This window comes from Diceros bicornis, chromosome 2 (assembly GCF_020826845.1).
Source record: "Diceros bicornis minor isolate mBicDic1 chromosome 2, mDicBic1.mat.cur, whole genome shotgun sequence".
Taxonomy (NCBI): domain Eukaryota; kingdom Metazoa; phylum Chordata; class Mammalia; order Perissodactyla; family Rhinocerotidae; genus Diceros; species Diceros bicornis.
In genome coordinates, this window is record NC_080741.1 from 57,576,661 (window position 1) to 57,598,672 (window position 22,012).

Here is a 22,012-nt window from a genome sequence, read left to right on the forward strand (position 1 = left end):
AACAGATGTTAGCTCAGGGCTAATCTTCCTCAGACAAAAATAAATAAATAAATGAAGGAAGTGGGTTTGAATGGGTAAAAAGTATAGGGGGATGGCAACAGGGTAGAAGGCATGGGGGATACTTCTCTGAGTATACCTTTGGTAGTGTTCTGACTTTTAAACCATGTTATTGTTTCACATGCTCAAAATATAAGCAAAGAAAATCAATAAGGATGGGGTGGGGGAAGAAACTCAAAATGAAAAACAAACAGAAACAAATGAACCTAACTAAATTTCAAATTAATAAACACAGCCACACTGAAAGGGGTGTGGAACTAACCAAAATACTTTTGAACACAGTATTTTGACTATATACCTTCAAGCTAAGTACAAAAAATTATAGAAAAATATTGAACAATAGTGAGTAAGTTTTTCACAATCTTATGAGTTAGCAATTTTACAACTGTTCATGTGTATTCTAGGATTTAACAAAATAAGTAATTACATTGTGGTTCATAAAAGCCCAGTTTCTCACTGTCAGAGAAGGGAGCTACAAAAACAGAGAGGAAAGACTAGAATGAACCCTGTGATGTTGAACAGGAATAGGAGGCATTAGTATAAACTCATGGGGTTTTTGTTTTTTGTTTTTTGGGGGGTTTTTTTGTGAGGAAGATCAGCCCTGACCTAACATCTGCCAATCCTCCTCTTTTTTGCTGAGGAAGATTGGCCCTGGGCTAACATCCATGCCCATCTTCCTCCACTTTATATGGGACGCCGCCACAGCATGGCTTGACAAGCCGTGTGTCGGTGCGCGCCCGGGATCCGAACCAGCGAACCCGGGCCGCCGCACCAGAGCACACGAACTTAACCGCTTTTGTGCCACCAGGCCGGCCCTAAACTCATGGTTTTTTAAGATAGATAGCTAGATGATAGAAGGATGGATGGATGACAGATAGATAAATTACTTCCTTGCTCTTTCTGCTGAGAGATCCAAGAAACAATTACATCCAGTGTCAAGGAACACACCTAACACTCATATCACGGTTTTTAAATACCATTCTCTACTAAAAAGAGCCAAGAATCCTTGGAGAAATGACTGATTTCAGGGTTAGAACAGGAAAAGTACAGGATTAGCCTGGGACATCTTATTGTGTCAGAACATAAGAGCTCAAAGAATGACGGGATAAGTAAAAAAGGACTTAAGAGTCAACTTGAGGGCCGGCCTGGTGGCATAGCGGATAAGTGTGTGCGCTCCACTGCGGCAGCCTGGGGTTCACCGGTTCATATCCCAGGCACGCACTGACACACTGCTTGTTAAGCCATGCTGTGGCAGCGTCCCATATAAGGTAGAGGAAGATGGGCACAGATGTTAGCCCAGGGCCAACCTTCCTTGGCAAAAAAGGAGGATTGGTGCCAGATGTTAGCTCAAGGCTGATCTTCCTCACAAAAAAAAAAAAAAAACAGTCAACTTGAAAGGCTCCCACTGGCCAAATCTGGGACAATTAAACATCAAAGTAAACAATAATAATAACACATTATAACTCAATGGCTAAAATAAGACTCCATAGCCATACTGACACAAATAAAGAAATACATACATACATAGAAAGGATGAAGTTCTTCCTTACTACAAAATTCCAACTAAAAAATGTACAAGGAATGATGAAAAAATTACTATTTGGCAACCACCATAGTAACCATTGTTTCAAGCAAGAATGTTAACATTATGGGAACAGGTAAAGCATATAGGATAATTCTTTGTACTCTTTTTACCTTTTTTCTGTAAGTCTGAAATTATTTCAAAATAAAAAGATTTTTTCAATGAATAGCCTGGTTGGACATTTTTTACTTTTGTCTCTGCTTAAAAATTTCTTTTCAATTAGTTGCTTACTCCAAAATTCTTCCAGGGGGTCTTTTTCTATGTCTACTCCATTAATGTGCTGCTTGATCTTAAAAGTCCTGTGATGGTCCCCAATTCCTCACTGTATCAATGAACTGACATCTGTCTAGAAACAAACCAGAGCTCCTTCCCCCTCTTCCTCTTCCCTATCTCCCTAGGTGATCTCATCTAGTCCCATGACTATAAATATCATCTATATATGTCAATGGGTCCTAAATATGTTTCTTTAGAACTGAGCTCTTCCTGAACTCTCCAGCATAGCCAAATGAGACCTCTTGATCTCCCCAGCTCTTAATCTGTTCCTTCCTCAGTCTTAGCTATCTCAACAAACAGCACCAATTACTCTGTAAAATCAGGCCGAAACCCTAGAGTCATCCTTGGTTCCTCTGCATCCAATCTGCCAGCAAGTCCTATCATTTCTACAACCAAAATATATCCTAAATCTATCAATTTCTTCTAGGTCTATTACTATCACTCTAGTCTAAACTACAATCATCTCTCATCTAGATTGCTGTCTTCTACAACTAACTGGTTCTTCCTGATTTTTACTCTTGCCCTGGCCACAAGCCATTATCCAAAGTGTCAAAGTGGTTTTTCCCACATCACTGTCAAGTGGCTTTTTCTCATTAAAACATAAATCAAACTATAATATTCCCATGAGTAGACTCCTCCAATGACTTCCCACTGCACTGTGAATAAAATCCAAACTCCTTACCATAGCCTACAAGGCCCTCATGACCTGGCCCCTGACTCCGTCTTCAATTCACTTTATACCCTCCCATTAGCTAAGTCGGTATGCTCTAGTCAAGCTGGCCTTCTTTCAGTTCCTGGAACACAACAAATTGTTTTCTCTTTCAGGGACTTTAAACTTAGCTATTCCTTTCGTTGGGAAAGTCTCAACCCCACATCTTCCTGTGGCTGGCTCCTTCTTACCATTCAAGTCTCAAAAATGTCACTACCTCAGGGATGTCTTCTCCAACCACCTGCTAGATATGGCCTCACTCCCTCACCAGTCACTCTCTATCATATTACCCTGTATTTCCTTCATAGTACTTACAACAATTATTTTCGTTATTTGTTTACTTGATTACTATGTGTCTTCCCCTTTAGAGTTTAAGCTCCATAAGGGCAAAAACTACGTCCATCTTGTTCATCAATCTTCAGCATCTAGCACAGGATCAATAAATCAACATTTATTAAGTATCTCATGAATAAATGAATTAATTACAGACAGGGGAGATATTTTCTCAATCCCTCAAATCTATAGCAGTTCTATAGAGCAGGTCAGGGTCAAGCTCTGAAATATTATATAAAAAACAAAGTATGAGCAAAATTATTACATGACTATATAGGGACAGGAAGTTTAAAATTCATTATTCTAATTATGTATCCTTAATTTATACCTTTTTGTGTTTTAACTCTTTCATCTCCTAAAATATATTTGTTATATGTCAATTATATCTCAATAAAAAAATATATACATATATATATTTGACCCTTAGAATTGAAGTATGTATTCTTCCTTTAGCAAAGACATCCATCTTTTCTGAGTGAAACCATGTGCTTTCAAAGTCTTTTTTGAAAACTTCCTATTTTATGCCCTCACTGTAGTCTCTTCATACTTATATCACAACATCTATTATATTTTACTGAACATAAGTGCTTATATTTATTCACTCATGAAGCATTTATTGAGTATCCACTACTGGTACTCAACACCATAGCTGTTAAAGATACAAAGATGATTAGAAAGCAATTCCAGCATCAAGACTAGGAAATAGGTCATTTTAATACATAAAAAGATCAACAGAATACCTAATACAATGTGCTAAGTAAAATAATAAAAATGAACAGGTATACTGGGAGCAAAAAAGAAGTCATACATCCAAACCCATAGGAATAGGGTAAGGCTTCCTGGGGTTGATGAATGAACTGAATCAGAGACAGCCAGGTAAAAGGAAGCATGGATGGTGAGGGGATATGCCAGGCAAAAGCAGCGAGGTGAGAAATGTCATATTTTCTCAAGGATTAATAAACAAGTCCATGTTGGTGAAGCATAAAGTATGATACAGAGTATGGTGAGAGGAGAGGCTGGAGAATAGGCAGGGGTCATGTTACAGAAAACATCGCATGCCACATTGAGCTTTAATTCTAGAGGTTATGGGAAGCCACTGATGGCTACTATAGTCAAGGCAAGAGATGAAGGCCTGATCTAAGGCTAGGACAAGAAGGGAACTGATTGGAGAAATATTCACAGCACTTAGGGACTAACTGTATGGCAGGTGGGTAGTTGATGAGGGGGAAAGAGAAGTGAAGACTCAGATGTTTTAAGCATGAGTGACTGGACAGATAATGATAACAACAACTAGAATAGAGAATAAGGAGGAAGAGGAGTCTTATGGAGGAAGCTAATGAGTTCATTTTTTTCCACATGTTGAATTTGAGATATTTATGCATAAAAATCTCTGAGAGTCATCAATATATGGAAGGTAGTTGAAATCATAAAAGGAAAGAATCATCCAGGAAGATTCAAGGAAAGGTAACAGTGGGCCACAGTTAGGCAGGGAAGAGAAACCCATGAAGATGACAGAGAAATAGTAGTTAGAGAACCAGAAGAATAAATATAACAGAATAAAAAGGAAATAGCAGCGTCAAAAGTCAGCTAGAATTGTCACTATTTTTTATTTTAGCCATTCTAATGGGTATGTGGTGATAAGTCATTGTGGTTTTAATTTGCATTTCCCTTAAGACTAATGATGTTGAACATCTTTCATGTGCTTATTTGTCATCCATATAGCCTCTTTGGTAAAATGTCTATTCATTTTATATGTCTTTTACTCATTTTATAATTGGATTGTTTGTTTTTATACTGAGTATAAAACAGAATACCTAATACAATGTTTATTGTCGAGGAGAGTTCTTTATATATCCTAAATACAAGTCCTTTGTTGGATACGTGATTTGTGAATATTTTCTTCCAGTGTGTAGCTTGTCTTTTCATTCTTTTAACAGGGTCTTTCACTGAGCAATAGTTTTTAATTTTGATGAAATATAATTTATTGGGTTTTCTTTCTTTTAAGGATTGTGCCTTCGGTGGCATGTCTAAGAACACTTTGCCTCGCCCTTGGTTTTCTACTAAAATTTTTATAGTTTTACATTTCTCCTGTGTTTTCTTCTAAAAGCTTTTTAATAGTTTTATATTTTACATTTAAATCTATGATCAATTTTTAGTTAACTTTTTTACAACATGCGAGGTTTAGTCTGAAGTTTGGGGGTTTTTTGTTGTTGTTGATTTGTTCTGTTTTTTTATGGATGTCCAACTGCTCTACCTCATTTGTTGAAAACACTAGCCTTCCTCCATTGAATTGATTTTTGTACCTTTGTCAAAAATCAATTGGCTGTACTTGTGTGGGTCTATTTCTGGGTCATCTATTCTGTTCCACTGATCCATGTGCATGTGGAACAGATCCAGTTAAAAGTGAAAAGGTTTTTAAAATGTCAACTGGAGGTCGATTGAGAGAAGTATTGAAAAAATATCATTTGGATTTGACAATTAGTGGTCACTGGTGACATTACTGATGAAGTGGTGAACAGGTATACTGGGAACAAAAAAGAAGTCATATATCCAAACCCATAGGAACAGGGTAAGGCTTCCTAGAAGCCAGATTGCCAAGAGCAGTGGGTTCAGGAGTGAATGACTGTTTTCACGCTTGGCTACCTATTTTAGATTGCAAGACACTAGAAGGCAAGAACTGTGGAGGAAGAGTGAGGATGCTAAACACATACACACAAATATGTCTTGCAATTCACCCAGCCTCACGTTAAATATATACAAATGTTTTAGGGTTGTTTTGTATCAATTCTTACACCTAGTAAAGAGGCAAATTCACAGCCAAAATCTCCAGAAAAGTTGGGAGGCAGAGGGAAGAGGAAGAAGAGTATTTTTAAAAAAACAAAAAACTTGGAATAGCTAAAATGAAGCTCTTCCAAAGATCCTTAATCCATAGGGAGGTATCCTCAGCCCTCTATCCCCAAAGGGAACTTCAAGGAACTTGGAAACCCTGTACCCTCATCTGAGAACACACTGCATAAATTCCTCTTTTGAGTAATCAGCTTCATAAGTTTCCATATTCTTCGCTGTTAAAGAAATTTTACATGTTGTCATCTTTCCACCAATCATGTCAGAGTCCCATGTTGTCACCCATGCAATGCCTTTTTTTTTAAAGCATCTAGATGTGGCTAGCACACAATAGATTCTTAATAAGTAATTATCACTATATCAATGTTAGGACAATAAAAAGGGAGATGCATTTCCTTTGCATCTTTGAATATTTTTCACTTTGAATATATTTTTCTATTTGTTTGGAATAAGAACTAAAATATTTATAACTAACCCTCAAATAAGGAATGGTAACAAAAATATAACTCTTCAAACCCATATTGTGATCCATTACACATTTGTTCCTTTGGGCAGAGAAAATAAAAACCTTAATATTTAAATGTCTTTCGTTTTTAGAATGAGACTTAGCAGGTGGTCTTAGAAGGACCTACTTTGTAATAACTTCTTTGAACATTTCAAAACAAGAAATACAAACAATTGAACTCACTCCTTTCTTTTTAATTTCACTGGTCATCTGTCAAAAGCAAACAAACAAGACATAATTAAATCAAGAAAAAATTTTAAGTAATTTAAATTTTTAAAAATTAAAAATATAAATAGTTTAAAATATATGTATTATTCTTTTAAAAATAATAGTTATATTGAAATTGACTTAAAATAATTAAGAATCAAAATACTATAAAGGTAAATTTTTTAAAGAAAAACATAAACTTACAGCTGGAGGATAATCTGGCTCTGGTGATGAAGGTGTTCTTTTACCCAGTCTTCTGTCTATATTTCTTTTGGCTCCATCAACTCTGAAATTTATAATTAGAAAAATGTATGACTCTCTTAAATATAACATTAGGATATATTATTAAAACATTATAATTTGAACATTTTTTCAACTATACTTAAAGAAGAGATATTCAAGAGTCTTTTCTTTCTGACTTTTCCGTGAGAAACAAATCCCAATAGCCATTATTAATGAGACATTAATTTTCAAATTATTCATGTGTAATGTAAAAGGATGAGACTAAAAATACAAATCAAATTTTCTCAATTATAACTTGACAATTTTTAAGTTAATCCTGATGCATAATGGGCCCTTATATGTATTATCTCTGTACAAATGCCACCCTATCACAGAAGCCTTCCCTTACCACTTATATTAAGTAGCACTTCCTTCACTATCCATCCCTTTTATCCTCACTTACCTTGCATCACAGCATTTACCACCATTTGACATACTACATGTCGTAGGCTGTTTTATTCATTGCCTTATCCCTAGTGTCCAGAACAGTACCTGGCACATAGTAGGTGCTCAATAAACAGTTTTGAGTGTAGGAATTTATCATCCATAAAATATAATTTCCTCTTTAAATAAAGTTATACCATCACATAATCCATTCTTCTGTCACCAAATATTTATTGAATGCTTATATTATGCAAGATACTCTATTAGGTTTTACTAAAATATAGCAACAACAAACCTCAAGGAATTTACAAACTAAAAGGGTGAGAAGATAAAAACAGAATGCTATATGAAAGGTATGGACCCTGATGGTTCAGAGGAGGGACAAGTTTACTTCCCCCTGGAGGTATCCATCGAGGCTACATGAACAGGTTAGCACTTGCAATGAGTTTAAATGAAGAAGAGAATTTCAGGTGGAGATGTGATTTTCCTGGGTAGATGGATCTGAAAAAATAAAGACCCTGAGAAACAAGAAGGCAAGGGAATGATCAAAGGAAAAAAATGGGGAGTAGGGAGTTGTCCAATTTGCCCAGAGGTTACAAGACCAGCTAGAGATACATTTGGAGAAGTGGATTGGAATATCCAGCCAAGGGCCTCAAACAGTAAGCTTTTTTATTCAGCAGACAATGGGGAGTCACTGAGAGTCTTTGAGCATGGAGACATTTTTAGGAAGATAAATCTCCCAGTCTGTAAAGGCTAAATACACTGGAAGAGATGGCCAAAGCAGAGGGTACACAAAAAAAAGAAAGGATACCTGAGAAAGAAGATTGGAGGATGCCAAGCATGACAGGAATGAACAAGAGCAACAACTGAAGGAGGCAAAGGAGGCATGGTCAGAGAGGTAAGAGGAGAATCAAAAGGAATTTCAAGGAAAAGATGGCCACTGGAATCATAAAAGCACAGACTAGTATTCCCCATAAAGATAATGACCATGTCTGTTTTGCACACTGCTCTATGCATACCACTTAGTGTCCATCAAGGTCAATAAATATCTGTGGAAGGAATGATCAGAATAGTGGATTTGGAAAAAAACTCACATGTCTAGTTCAGTACCTTATTTGATGCATGAATATTCTCAAAAATATCAAGTCGTACCCTGGGACAGGTGAGGGGGAATGGCATTCATCACTTTCTGAGGTAGCCCAATTTATTGTCAGCTAGCTCATACTCTTAGAAACAAATTTCTTATATTGAGTTATATCCTTGTAACTTCTATTCTCTGGAGTTATATACAAAAAGTCATATTCTTCTTCTGTTACCCTTCCGAAAGTTAATGATACCTATCCAGTTTCTTCAACTACTCCTGTCAATAAAAGTTACCTTTTATGGTGAGCTTATTATGTTCTAGGCACTGGCTTAAGAAGTTTATATGCATGGATCTCATTTAACTCTCACAAAAATCCTAAGAGGTAAAGGCTATTCTTATCTCCATCTTATAGATATAGAAAGGTAAAGATAAGTAAAGTTACTTGACTTGCCAAATTCACATGGCTAATAAGCTTCAGAGATGGGATATGAATTTATGCCTGTCTGATGCCAAGTCGATACTCTCATTCAGTGAATGAATTAGCTTCTTTCAAATGAGGTAATTTCAAAATTCCTCACTCTTATCTGTAGCTATTATAGTTTATCAATGTCCCTCTTAAAGTGTGATCCCAGAATTCCAGAGTCGCTTGACCAGTGCAGAGTGAAAATTTCTCTCCCCCATTCTAGACATTTTACATTTATTAAAGCAGCCTAAAACTGAATTAGCTTTTTTGAGTAGCCTCATTTCCCTACTGAAACTTTCTGAGCCTGACTAAAACTAAAATTCCAAAGGCTTTTTCTCATGAAGTAAAAACTGCGGCTAGAATATCCTCCTTCCTCTTTTTTTTGTTAATCATCAGGGCCCAGGCCAGACTCCTTCATCCATCAGTATCTCCATGAACAGCCCAGTTCTCAGGGATCGATACTTTCAAGGAATTTGCCTTATACTTTGGTATGCTAGTTGGCACTAGTTGGCTTGCTCTGCAGTTATCCCAACATAAAAATAACTTTCTTGAGCTCTTTTTATATAAATGCCACCCTTTAATACAGCAACAATTTCCTGGAGCATGGCTATAAATTAAAAGAGCTGGGAAGAATGTAAGAGTGATCCTTTTCACTCCTTGTCTGTTTTTGCTGCAAAAACAAATAAATAAACAAAAACTAAATAATTTCAAAGGACTGTGTGAGAGGCTACGTGCAGTGAAGGAGAGAAAGGTTGGTCTGAATCAAGAGGGAGGTAGTGACCAAGGAAGAAGTGGCTCATTCCTGGGACTGTGGAAAGCTACAAAATGATTTTGGCTCAGCCAAGTGTTCCCAGGAACTGATTTCAGCAGGGGCCCCAGTTCTGCCCACAACTCCTTATAACCTACTTACCCCTGGAAGTCTCACTATCCACAGACCTCACTTTGCCTTTGAAACAGGGAAGTCTACACTCCTATTGCCTAACAGGTAGAGGTAGTAAGGGATGGAGAATCACAAAATCCATGGCCATCCAGAAAAATGTGTTTCTGGTATAAAACCTTTAATTCCAAATGCATTTTTCTCAAATAAAACATATGACAATTCTAATCTCAGTATTAATACAGCACTCTGCTTCAGGTAATTTTGAGGCAGTTATTTTTTTTTTTTTCCTGAGGAAAATTTGCCCTGAGCTAACATCTGTTGCCAGTGTTCCTCTTTTTTTTGCTTGAGGAAGATTCACCCTGAGCTGACATCTGTGCCAGTCTTCCTCTATTTTATACAAGGGTCGCTGCCATAGCATGGCTGACGAGTGTTGTAAGTCTGCTCCCAAGATCCAAAGCTATGAACCTGGGGCACCGAAGTGGAGTGCACCGAACTTAACCACTACACCACGGGTCTGGCCCCAAGGCAGTATTTTTTATTAAGAACTCAAATGAGAGAGTTACTACTACTACAAATCTGTATAAAACATTAAAGTTCCTCCTTAAAAAATTCTGTCATTCATTCACCTACAATAATATGCCAGACACCGTGCTTTGTGTTGAGACCTTTGTCCTTAAGCATGTCAAAGTAAAGTAGAAACGAACAACAACTAAGAAAATAAATGACAATACATTGTGTTATAACATACTCTGCTCTCTCTCTGCATATGACATCTTGCTCTTCTGCTTTTCTTCCTGACTCCTCTCAATTTTTTTTCTTTCTTTCTCTAGGTGATTTCAAAGATTCCCCATAGTTTTAAAAATCAGCTACATTCTGCTGACTCCCAAATTTGTATCTCTAGCCTAGACCTCTCCTTTTATATACCCAACTGCCCACTTAACGTATTTCCCCTTAAATGTCACATAGGCAACTCAACTCCAAAAGAGAATTATTGCTTTTTACTCCTCCCATCTCCTGGACTTCCACTTCTCTATAAATACAGACACTATCATCTACCCTGTTACCAAAGCAAATCTAATAGCAAGTTCTATCGATTCTGCATCGAAAACATATCCCCTGTAAATCTACTTCTCTCCTCCTCCACTGTCTCCAGCCTTATCCAAACCATCTATGCTACTACAAAACCATCCTACCTGGTCTCCTTGTTTCCTTCTATTCCTGCCCTCTTTCCCTCTTAATAGCCAGAGTGATATTTTTTAAATGTAAGTTGGATTTCATGTCACTTCCCAGTTTAAAACATTTCAACGGCTTCCACTGCACTTAAACTAGAATCTGAATTCCTTATCATGGCCTACAAAGCCTTTCACAATCTGCCCCCACCTTTCTCTCCATCTTCAGCTGATACCACTCTTCCCCAGGCCTCCTGATACTCTAGTGACATTGGCCTTTGTCAATTCCTAGAACATACTAAAAGCATTCACATTTCAGATCTTTCATGCTTGCTATCCCCTTTGCTAGAGTGCTGTTCTCACGTTTATTTAAATGACAAGCTTCTTATTCTTTATATATCTACTTAAACGTCAACACCACAGGCCTTTCCTGCCATGTTCCTAGGAGTATCTTCCCTGTCACTCTCTATCCCACTATCTTATTTCTTCATAGTACCCATCCCCATTAAAAGGTTAACATACTCTTTTTTAAAAAAACATGTTTACTGGCTCCTGCCACTAGAATATAAGTTTCTCAAAGACACAGCCCTTTCTGTTGTGCTCTCTATGGTCTCCCCAGTAACAAGTGTCTGTGTGACAGTAGGTATTTAATATCTGCTAAATAAACATATGTAAGAGAAATATGTAGAAAGAGGTAAAGCTGCAGGAAGGAGATTAAGAGAAGGCCTTCCAGAAGAGGTGATCCATAAACTAAGCCTTGAAGAACTAGTATAAGTATTCAGGCAGACAAATACTTTTCAGTGAAGGAAACTGCAGAGAGCAATTGTGAAATTTATTTTTCACTAAACTATGAAAAATATAATATATTCATGGAACTCCAAGTAGTTCAACACAGCAATGTGAGATAATGAAAGGTTTTGGAGTAAGAACAACATATAACTCCTAAGGAACTCCCTTCTCTATTCTCTATGTCTACTGAAACGTTGAGTAGAGTCTTAGCAATGAAGAGGATAAAGGGTCTCCAATAATACATACAATGACATTAGTTAATATATCTCATATATTTGGATTTAAATATGATTAGATGATTGACAGACTAATAAAAATGTAAATCTAAAAAAGTTATATGATTAACAGACCTGTTTAATTGTAAGGAAAGTAAAATTAGCGAAAATTTAAATTATTAAACTAGCAACAGTATGATCATCAACAATGTAACAGACAGTAAAACATAGTCAGTTACAAAAATATGTATAAGTAAGGCAGACCAAGAAAGGAAATAGAATGCAGAAAGAGAAGTAGAAATCCACCAGAGAGAAATTCCCCTTTTTATAGTTCAGTGTTAGGTTGGAATCTCACAGATGAGATCATTGTCTTTTTCTTCTTATTTATCCCCAGAGCCTATCAAAGTCAACTACCTAGGAAATTCTCAGTCATTGCTGAACTGAACTGAACCACCTTTATCACAGCCTTTGGTAACTGGTACCTAAATTAGTTTTAACTTCCATCAAATTGAAGGGGAAAGGGCAGGATATTGGACTATATTTTCCTTTGTATAGAAAAAATTTTAAGTACAAGTAGTTTCAAGATATTTTATTAAGTATTTGTTCAAATGCAGTGCTATTTCTAGAGGCCCAATTGCTTGGTTTTACTTTCAGGGACCAGTTAATATATTGAGAGGAGGAATAGTGTGGTGCTTAAAGATGTGAACTCTAGAACTAGACTGTCCCATCTAAATCCCAGCTATGTGCCTTCTCTGCATCTCAGTTTACTCATCTGTAAAATAGAGATAACAATAGTACCCATATTATAGTGTTGTTGTGAGAAGTATAGGTGAAGTGATAAAAACAATGCTTAGAGTAAGCACCGATTAGCATAAGAACTATATAACATTCACAATGATTATGATTACTTTTTCAATTGTTTTCCTAATTGAACCTGAAGCTGGTATTTTGCCCATGAACAATACACAGAGTGAAAGCTTTTTATGAGAATACTAACACTAATCATTTCACTTGAATTCCAAACAAGAATTTTTTACTAATATGCTACTTACACTAACTCATTAATTGTCTTCTGCTGCTCCTTGGATCTTCTGTAATTCAGCAGTTTTCTTTGTGTTGGTGTGTCAACACCTATGTCTTCAGGGGGATGGACAATGGGAGGTAACTTCAACTTCAGAGCCTCCTTTTCTGCTGCAATGGCAGCTTTGTTTGAATCTGACATTTTGGTCCCCTAAAGATTAAAATACGCTCTGAGGAGAAAAAGTCCATAAAGCCATTATTGTGAAAGCTAGCTTTGATATATATAATATATCTCACATATCAATACCAAAATTTCTAGGTCCTTTTAGATTTTCCTCCCAAGCATGGTATTAGTGTAAAGAATGGCAGTTAAGATAAATGGGGGAGGATTCCTGTTAGAGCTCTACCATCTACTTGCTATGAAGAAATGAAGCCAGTCACTTCCTGATTAGGGCTTCAGTTTCCTCAGGGATGAAATTAAGGAACTGCATTAGATGCTCCCTAAATACCCTTACCGTTCTAAAATTCTGGGTTTAAATTTTTCCCTAAAATGTAAATCACAACAACAACAACAAAATCCGGTTGTTGAGGTATAAACCCTTTCCCAAAAAAAGCTGATATTGAACATCATTAATATTTTTAAACATCAATACCGTGTCTCAGTCTTACTACCTTCCTAGAAAGTGATACTATGATCAAGCAAAAAATAGGCGTACTTAATACATAGGAAATCTAAAATGTCATGTAAATGCTGAACAATTAACAGTGATAATAACTGCATTTGCCACGGATGCCCACAGATTTTGGAGATTCCTGTCCCGAAAAAGAGAGTATTTCTGCTGGCACCCAACCCGCGATCTCCTGCCCTGGGAGAGGGGTGAAGAGAAAAGCTGAGGACAGGGAAGTACCTGTCTGGTCGTTTTTCACTACTTCCCGGCTGCACAGATAAGAGGCAAACGTTCAGTGAGCTTCTCCTCTGGTGAAAGGAAGAGGGAATATGAGAGGTGAAATCTCCGGAACCCCGCCGGCTCCCGGGGAGCTGGGCGGTCGCCCGCCGCGAAGAAACAAAGTTGTTGCCATGGAAACTGTCGCGGTGGCCGTTGGAGAGCCTGGGTAGAGGTCACCTGGAGAGCCAGTTGCTGAGCTGCGGCAGATTAGGATTACCCGTCACAACAATAATTCATTACTCAAGTAAGTGGAGGGTGGGTAAACGAGATTTTTTTTTTTTTTTTTTTTTTTTTTTACCTAATTGCCTATCTTTGGAAGGGGTCCAGGGAATCAGGATCTTCAAACTGTGGAAAACCGCAAGACAGGAAATTTGGATCTGTTGAAAAATAGATGTAAGCACTCACTTTCAAAGGAGGATCAAGTGTTCAAGTGTCCCCATAGTGACCACCCTGTAAATATTGTAACTACTCAACAAGGTAATTTATCTGGTTTCTATGTTTGGCATTTGTTTATACAACACTTTTCCTTTATCTAAAGAAGTTTTTTCTCTGATGGTGGACCACTTACGAAGGTCTACTTTTGTACTTTTCTTTACAGGCAAAACTGGTCCTTTATAACTGATCTTTCTTGAAACCGGATACTTTTATGGGCTGTTTCAGCCATTACACTCATTAATAAGTGTTTTAAAATTTATACTTATGGAGAAAAAAACTCCTCTGGCTGATGAAACACATGTGTTTATGTCTTCTTCTTACTAAAAGCCCATAAGATAATAGTAAAAACTGTAAAAGATAGAAATTGGGAGAGAAGACAAGAGAAGATTCTAGAAATGGAGAAAATTGTTGGAAAATGGTTAACATAAAGATGAATGGTCTAATTAAATTAGAAAACTTGAATGCCTGCAGAAGGAGATCATAAAACATAATTATTGTACCCAAAAACTCTTACTTATTTTCATCTATCTAAACCATTTGTTTCCAAATTTTCTTAGTTTCTTTCCTTTAGGAAGTCCTTGGCAAAAAGGTTTAAGGTGTGTAAATTTTGTGAGTATGCTTGGAGACAGAAATGTGAAACTTTGCTATTTGAGGCTGCACAATGGATACTCCATCTAAAGGATAATAGCCTACACAAATACTATGAGCATAAATAAAACTGGGGGATGAATAAGTCCTGGTGGTGTATTGATGGCATTCATTCAACAAATATTTGAGCCTTTTTTATGTGCCAGTCACCATGTACAGAATTTTTTTTTAATGAGTACAGCATACACCATTGTGTCTGGCACACAGTAGGTCCTCTAAAAACATCATTTGAGTGAATGAACAAATTAAACATCTTCATGGCTTGTAAAAGCAAACTGCCTTTCTGTAGAAAACAAAATGCTTGTGTAAGTATGTGATGGTTTTTTGATATGTCAATTTGGTTAGGCTTCAAACACACCATTTATTATGTATTAATTTTAGATCTGTTTAGTTCAAATTAAACTTTTTATGGGAAGTTGTGACACTTTCAGACACTTTAGACACTTTCAGACACTTTCCCTTGAAAGAACTGACAAAAGGCAATGAAAAGGGGAAGGTACTGAACATGGGTATACTGCATTCCTATTTGTGTAAAGAAGTAGAAGAAAGTATATATTCATAAATGTTTGTGTACGCACAGGAGTCACAGGTAGAAAGATTACTTTTTCTCACTATGCGTATGTTTTACTCTTTAAAAAAAATGAAAATATAAAAAAAAACTAAAAGAAAGAATTATTGAAGCCAGGTGCCTGAGGGTTACTGTAAATATTCAATAAGAACATGATTACCTTTCGAACTTGTTCTTAACACAGACATAGGTGAAAAGAAGTTAATCTTGTTAATTTGCTATTTTCTTGTTTAACCTGAAGCATGACTCAAAGGTAACAAGGATTTATGAGCTTGTTTTGCAGAAGAAAAAGAATGCCTTCAAGGAAGTTACAATCACCAGATAACCAGCCCCCAGCTGCCACTGATGCCCAGAAGTCAGAGTGCCCAAGGCCTTGTCTGGAGTGAAAGAAACAAGGATTACCCCTTTTGTTTCTCTAAAACTCCTCCTGCCAAGCCCCTTAGCTCTATAAAACCCCCTGCTTTCTTCTCTTGAGAGAACCTATCCTCCTGCCTTCTCAGTTTAGCCAATTCGAATAAACCTTTCTCCATCTCCAAGTACTGATGTCTCAGTGATTAGCTTACTGCACATCAGGCACTTGAGATTAAGAAATTGAATTTGAGATTAAGAAATTCAGTATTAATATGACACTTTAAGGCATCTATCTCAAAACCAGGATTAAGACTTTGCCACAGGGTTAAATCGGCTTGCTTGAAGGAAAGTCACATTTTCTAATAGGACTTTTATCTTTCTTTAAATAGGATGATTTAAGATTGATTGAGTTCTGCAAAAGTGAATGAAGGAAAATGCTGGGGATAAGAAAAATGCCATTTCAAAATTCATGTTTGTTAATGTTGTTACTGCCCAACGTGGGGCCTTCTGCTCACCACAATACATGCCAATAGTCAAGAGGCAAGGTGGTGGGAGAAAAAGAACTTTTTATTACAGCGCTAGCAAGAGAGAAGATGGCCGACTCAAGCCCAAAAGAACCATCTGTGCAACTATGACATAGTTGTATGTCATAGTTGCACATCCTTCTAGTTGCTGTATGTGGGACACCACCTCAGCATGGCCGGACAAGCGGTGCGTCAGTGTGCGCCCGGGATCCGAACCCAGGCCGCCAGTAGCGGAGCACGCGCACTTAACTGCCAAGCCACGGGGCCGGCCCTCAATTCTTGATCTTAATCTTCTGTTAGCAGTTTCATGAAGTCAGAAGTTTCTCCATGAGAATTCTGTAGTTTCTTACCCAGTTCAGTTTTATAATCTGAAAGTTTATCAGAAACCTGTATTCTAGAGTAAGTGCCAGACTCCTTTCCCTGTATTTCTCTGAAGATGAAACATATTTTACAAAAGCATCAAACAATAACTGTCTGTAAATAACAAGACCCCAAAATGGCAATTGACAAAGAAATTTGGTTACTTTTGTGACATACAATACTTTAAAACAATAACCTGAACCAGACTGATAACCAGGACAGATCAGAATTTCAGTAATGTTATACAATTTCAAAACACCTATATCAATAACATTTACCCACACAATATCACCTAAGAAGGTTTATCATCACTTATTTGACAACACTTTCCATTTAATTTTACATACTGAATAAGCCTAATAAGTTTAGTATCTTCCTCCTCATAGGAAGAGAACAAATTTCTTTGAGAAGTTCCAGGGGCCCTTTGAAAATCCTCAAAGAAAAAAGTCAAAAGAAAGAGTTTATTTAAGATATGAATTTTGGGGAGCTTGTCAAAAATAACAAAAGTTTTTAAAACACGTGATCAAATAGGAAATAATGCTCACTGCAAAGCAATGCTCAGTTATCCATTTAAAGTGACAACAGAAACAGTCGAGGGCAAACAGAGAGTTAAAATAGTCAAAAAAAACTTAATAGAGAGACCTTAGTCCTTTTGAACATAGGAAATTATTTCCATACAGTTTTTCTGTCTTTTAGGTAGACTTACCCAAAGGTAAAGAAAAATCTTTTACAATCTCTTTATCAAGTTCAAGAAAATTATCCTTTTAAGAGAAAGAAGACCAAATTTTAATTTTGTACCAGCTTACTTTTGATATTAAAACTCATTTATTCAGTTGGATTTACTTTAATCTCAGCCAACTTGACCATGCATAAAACTCTTTTTCCAGAATCCCTCTTCCACAAACCTTCTATAACTTTCTTTTTACATTCAGAATTTGTCCCATGTCTTCCTTTCTTCCCTTCTAGTACTTTGGAACAAATTTATCTTTCTTAACTAACCAAACAAAATATTTACATTCTTTATAACTTCTTTACTATATACATCTTACTTTCCTAGTATACGGAGCTGTTTTCCTTATTAATTTTTAGAAACTTTAATCATATATATTAATTAGAATTTTTTAACCCTTATAGACTTTGACTTCTAAGAAAAACTAAATAAGCAGTTACAAACTTTCTTTTATATTGGCATTCTGTGGCTTGGCAAATTTATTTCTTGGCAAACACTTTTCATAATTTCTGGAAACATGTTACTTTATAGTACAATCTTTTAATAAAACACAAGACATGTTTACTAATAGACCCAAAACACCTTTTAGTTTTTCTGCAATAAGCCAAAAGTAGATAAACTTAGATATGTTTAGCAATAATGTTTCAGTATTTTATCTTATTTGAAAATGACCCAAATACTCAATGAACTTTTATCAAAAACTGTAAAGTTTTAAGTTACCAAAAGGAATTTGGAAGCTGTTTTTTTTTAAGTTTACAGACCATAAAACATAATTATTGTACCCAAAAACTCTTACTTATTTTCATCTATCTAAATTATTTGTTTCCAACAATTGTCAATCAAACCAACAAACTTAAACCAGCTTTCATCTGCCAAAGATTAATTTATATCCTGTTAACTTGAAAGACACTTGGGTTAACTGCATTTAGAAATAATTTTTGTAAGCGCTTACTTCAAGTTAATTGAATAGAGCTCTTCATTTTGACCATACCATCCAGAGGTAAAATATCACACATATATAACATACATATAGACACACATACGGAGACTACATAGCTATTACTGCCATGTATCAGGCACAAGCCTCCCCAGTTATGAATCCAAATCTTTGTTTTAAGCCTTTTTACTAATATTTGTGGAGAAGACACTCGAGATGCTAGATTTTTGGCCAGGCGCACTCCTATGGCCATTTTTTGCCCTTTTACTCTTTTTTTTTCTTCAGTCTTAGAAATTGGTGATGAGCTACATAACACTTCCCAGAGAGGTGAGGTGACAATCCTTTTTCAGATAAAGGGACTGGGTGGAATCTGAACTGCCTCTAGAGCTGCTTTTCCAGTCTTACAAGGATTTTTTTAAGGACAATTGCTCTTAATTTCTCAGAAATTGGGTTGTAACTGAAATGTCATTATAGGTTGATCTACCTGTCCAACTACATCATAAAGGCACAGAGAAGCCACTCAAGTTTTCCCCAAGATGCAGTTTCTGGGAGATATCTGCCTTGTCAGTTTTTAATATCCCAATATCTACAAGCATTTATGGCTTAACTATGGGCACAAGGCGTCCCCAAAAGAGACTGCAAAAGGAGTAGCCCTCACAAGATCCAGAAAGTTCACTTCCAAAAAAATAGGCCAAGAAAGCGAAGGCTTCCGCTGCACAGGTGGTAGTGCACTAACAAATACAAAGTTTGAGACAACAAAGGTCCCTGATGGACTGGAACTCCTCATGACCAAAGAAGTCACAAAGCAAGCTCCCAAGGCATAGAACACAACAAAAAGAGGGAAAAAAAAAAAACTCATCTTATACGCACATTAACAGCTTTAGCCATGCTTTGGGTCTCTTGGAGTCAGACTAATACCTAGGGGGGAGGTGCCATGGGGTTGGGGATTGTGTGTGCTTTACAGAGTACCTCATCATTGCACAGACATTTTCTTGAAGTTGGCAGGGGACCTGTATCATCTACCCCATTCCATGACCCAACTTATCCTTTCACAGGAGACTTCTTGAGGTGGCGAGCACCCTAATGGCTTTTAACTGCTCGACCCTCGCCCACCAATATTGTGGCTCTTTTGGCTTCCAAGATGCTCTGTTAGCAATAGCTTCCACCTTATGCGCATATTCCATAGGTGGGGCCCTACAGCAAAGTCTACTGCGGGCCTGACCACACAACAGGCTTATGGAGATGCCTGTGTCTTGCTCCATGGGTTTTCCTTTATGACAGATGACACAAAAAACAGAAACAAGAGAAAATAGCGACCGTCTCTTGGGAGAAGAAGGATCAATAAACCAATGAATATTCAGTAGCTCCTACTGCTTACCTGTAGCTGAAAGTCGCCTAATTCAGGAGAGTGCAGCCTACAGGGTTTCAGGTGGGGATCGAATTAGTGTTTCCCATTGTTTCAGAATTTAGGCACAGCTAATCAAAATTATATTTATGCCACAGATAGAATCAGATCTCAAAAATTTAAAGCATCCCTAAAATCAGGACCCTTACCATGAAGGCCCAGCCAAGGCTTTCTTCAAATAGCCAATGTAATTCCCCTGAGGCTGACAGCAGTTTGGTAGGACTCTTAGCCACAAACAGGAGTGCAACACGTATCTCTGTCCGACCATCTCTGACCACAAAATGACGTGCAACCATATTTTCTTTTTTTGTGTGTGTGAGGAAGATCAGCCCTGAGCTAACATCCACCAATCCTCCTCTTTTTGCTGAGGAAGACTGGCCCTGGGCTAACATCCATGCCCATCTTCCTCCAATTTATATGGGATGCCGCCACAGCATGTCTTGCCAAGTGGTGCATCGGTGCACGCCAGGGATCCGAACCAGCGAACCCCAGGCCGCCGCAGCGGAGTGCACGCACTTAACCGCTTACGCCACCAGGCCGGCCCCATGCAACTATATTTTCATCCGACCATATTTTGAGATCCCCCTACAACCTGACAATTATCAAGCCAAGCCCTCAGGACACAAAACAAGCTTGGTGGGGGCTGGCCCCGTGGCATAGCGGTTAAGTGTGTGCGCTCCACTGCTGGCAGCCCAGGTTCGGATCCTGGGTGCGTACCAATGCACTGCTTGTCAGGCCATGCTGTGGCGGCGTCCCACATAAAGTGGAGGAAGATGGGCATGGATGTTAGCTCAGGGCCAGTCTTCCTCAGCAAAAAGAGGAGGATTGGCACAGATGTTAGCTCAGGGCTGATCTTCCTCACACACACACAAAAAAAGCTTGGTAAGATTCTGCTGTTCTCTGTAAACATTTACACCTTTTGGAAACTTTCGGTTGAAAGGTGGAGCCCTTGACTCTTTGAAGATTAAAGATTTTTCCTTGTTCCTTGGTTTGGAGTCTCAAAAAGGGCCCAAAATGGCCACTGTAATTTTATTTATTTTTTTATTTTTTTAATAATTTTATTTATTTATTTTCCCCCCCAAAGCCCCAGTAGATAGCTATATGCCATAGCTGCACACCCTCCTAGTTGCTGTATGTGGGACGCGGCCCCAGCATGGCCGGAGAAGCGGTGCGTTGGTGCGCGCCCGGGATCTGAACCCCGGCCGCCAGCAGCGGAGCACACGCACTTAACCGCCAAGCCACGGGGCTGGCCCAGCCACTGTAATTTTAAATTATCCCAAGTTATCTTGTCAGTTGTTTACAGTTATCTCCATTTTAGGGTGCTTTTATCAAGGTGGCCACAACAAACAAGGTCGGATAGTGAGCTAGTGGGAGCAGCTCCCCCAAGAATAATCAAGGGGTCGGCTCTTTCCCTTATGTGCCCTGGCACCCACAAAGTTCAGGTGATTTAAGCCCCGGATGAGCTGCCGGATGAGCTGCCACTGCCGATTGCCTCACCATGAACATTGAGGGCCCAATAAGATATGTTTTTCAGGAGGGGTCCCTATGAAGCAGTTGCATATCATGGGCAGATGCCGCAACACCTCCGTAAAGTCCCCAGTCACCTGAGAACATCCCAAAGGACCAGAAGGAACAGTACCTATTTTCTTCAGAGTCAGAAGACTCTCATAAAATTAGTCTAAAAGGCAGTTTGTTACAGTCACCGAGAAACTCAGTTCCCAAGCAGCCAATTTTAACAAATAGCACAGTCAAACATAGACAAATATGAACAGATACAGAAATCCAATCTCTGGGACTCTAATCCAGAGCTTGGGACTCTAACCCGATCTTTTTGAGTGCCCCAACGTCTGTAATCTTTATATTGTCTCCCACAATCCTAGCCTTGGGACTTTAACCCCGCAACCAAATCTCACCAGTGGGGCCTCTAACCCACAATCCTGATAAGATATTAGACAATTTTAGGCACAGGTGCATTTTAACAAGGTCACTCACCCAAATCCAAAAGACGTCTGATCCTGGAGCTCTTTACAGACACAAATACAGACACACTAGACACTGGTTCCTACATTCTGGGTGAAGTCCTATTCCTCTTCCCACTCTGGTAGGGCACCCTATTTACCAGATGGTCCCCCTTCTCAAAGAGGGGACCCCAGATGGAAGGGAAGGAAAGTTCTCGGTGGTGGACCCCCAAGGTGACTTACCCTACTCCAGATGTGAGCCCATTGACCCAGCAGATATAGCCATTTCTCTTCCTACCACAATCAGCATTAGGAGGCAGCCGGCATCGGCACAGGAGAGCAGATAGGGCAGA

The 22,012-nt window shown here is 38.1% G+C and overlaps 1 protein-coding gene across 1 annotated transcript in view; it reads right to left on the reverse strand.

Annotated features, from left to right (window-relative positions):
- DNAH12 (dynein axonemal heavy chain 12) overlaps nucleotides 1-13,777 on the reverse strand; it is a 203,106-nt gene extending 189,329 nt beyond the window's left edge. Inside the window, exons 1-4 of the mRNA XM_058561687.1 lie at nucleotides 13,705-13,777; nucleotides 12,829-13,026; nucleotides 6,715-6,796; nucleotides 6,487-6,513 (exon numbers count right to left, since the gene is read on the reverse strand). Coding sequence (XP_058417670.1) covers nucleotides 6,487-6,513; nucleotides 6,715-6,796; nucleotides 12,829-12,998 — 279 coding nt within the window. The 5' untranslated portion in view covers nucleotides 12,999-13,026; nucleotides 13,705-13,777. The remainder of the gene's footprint in view (nucleotides 1-6,486; nucleotides 6,514-6,714; nucleotides 6,797-12,828; nucleotides 13,027-13,704) is intronic.
- Between the last annotated feature and the right edge of the window lie 8,235 nt (nucleotides 13,778-22,012).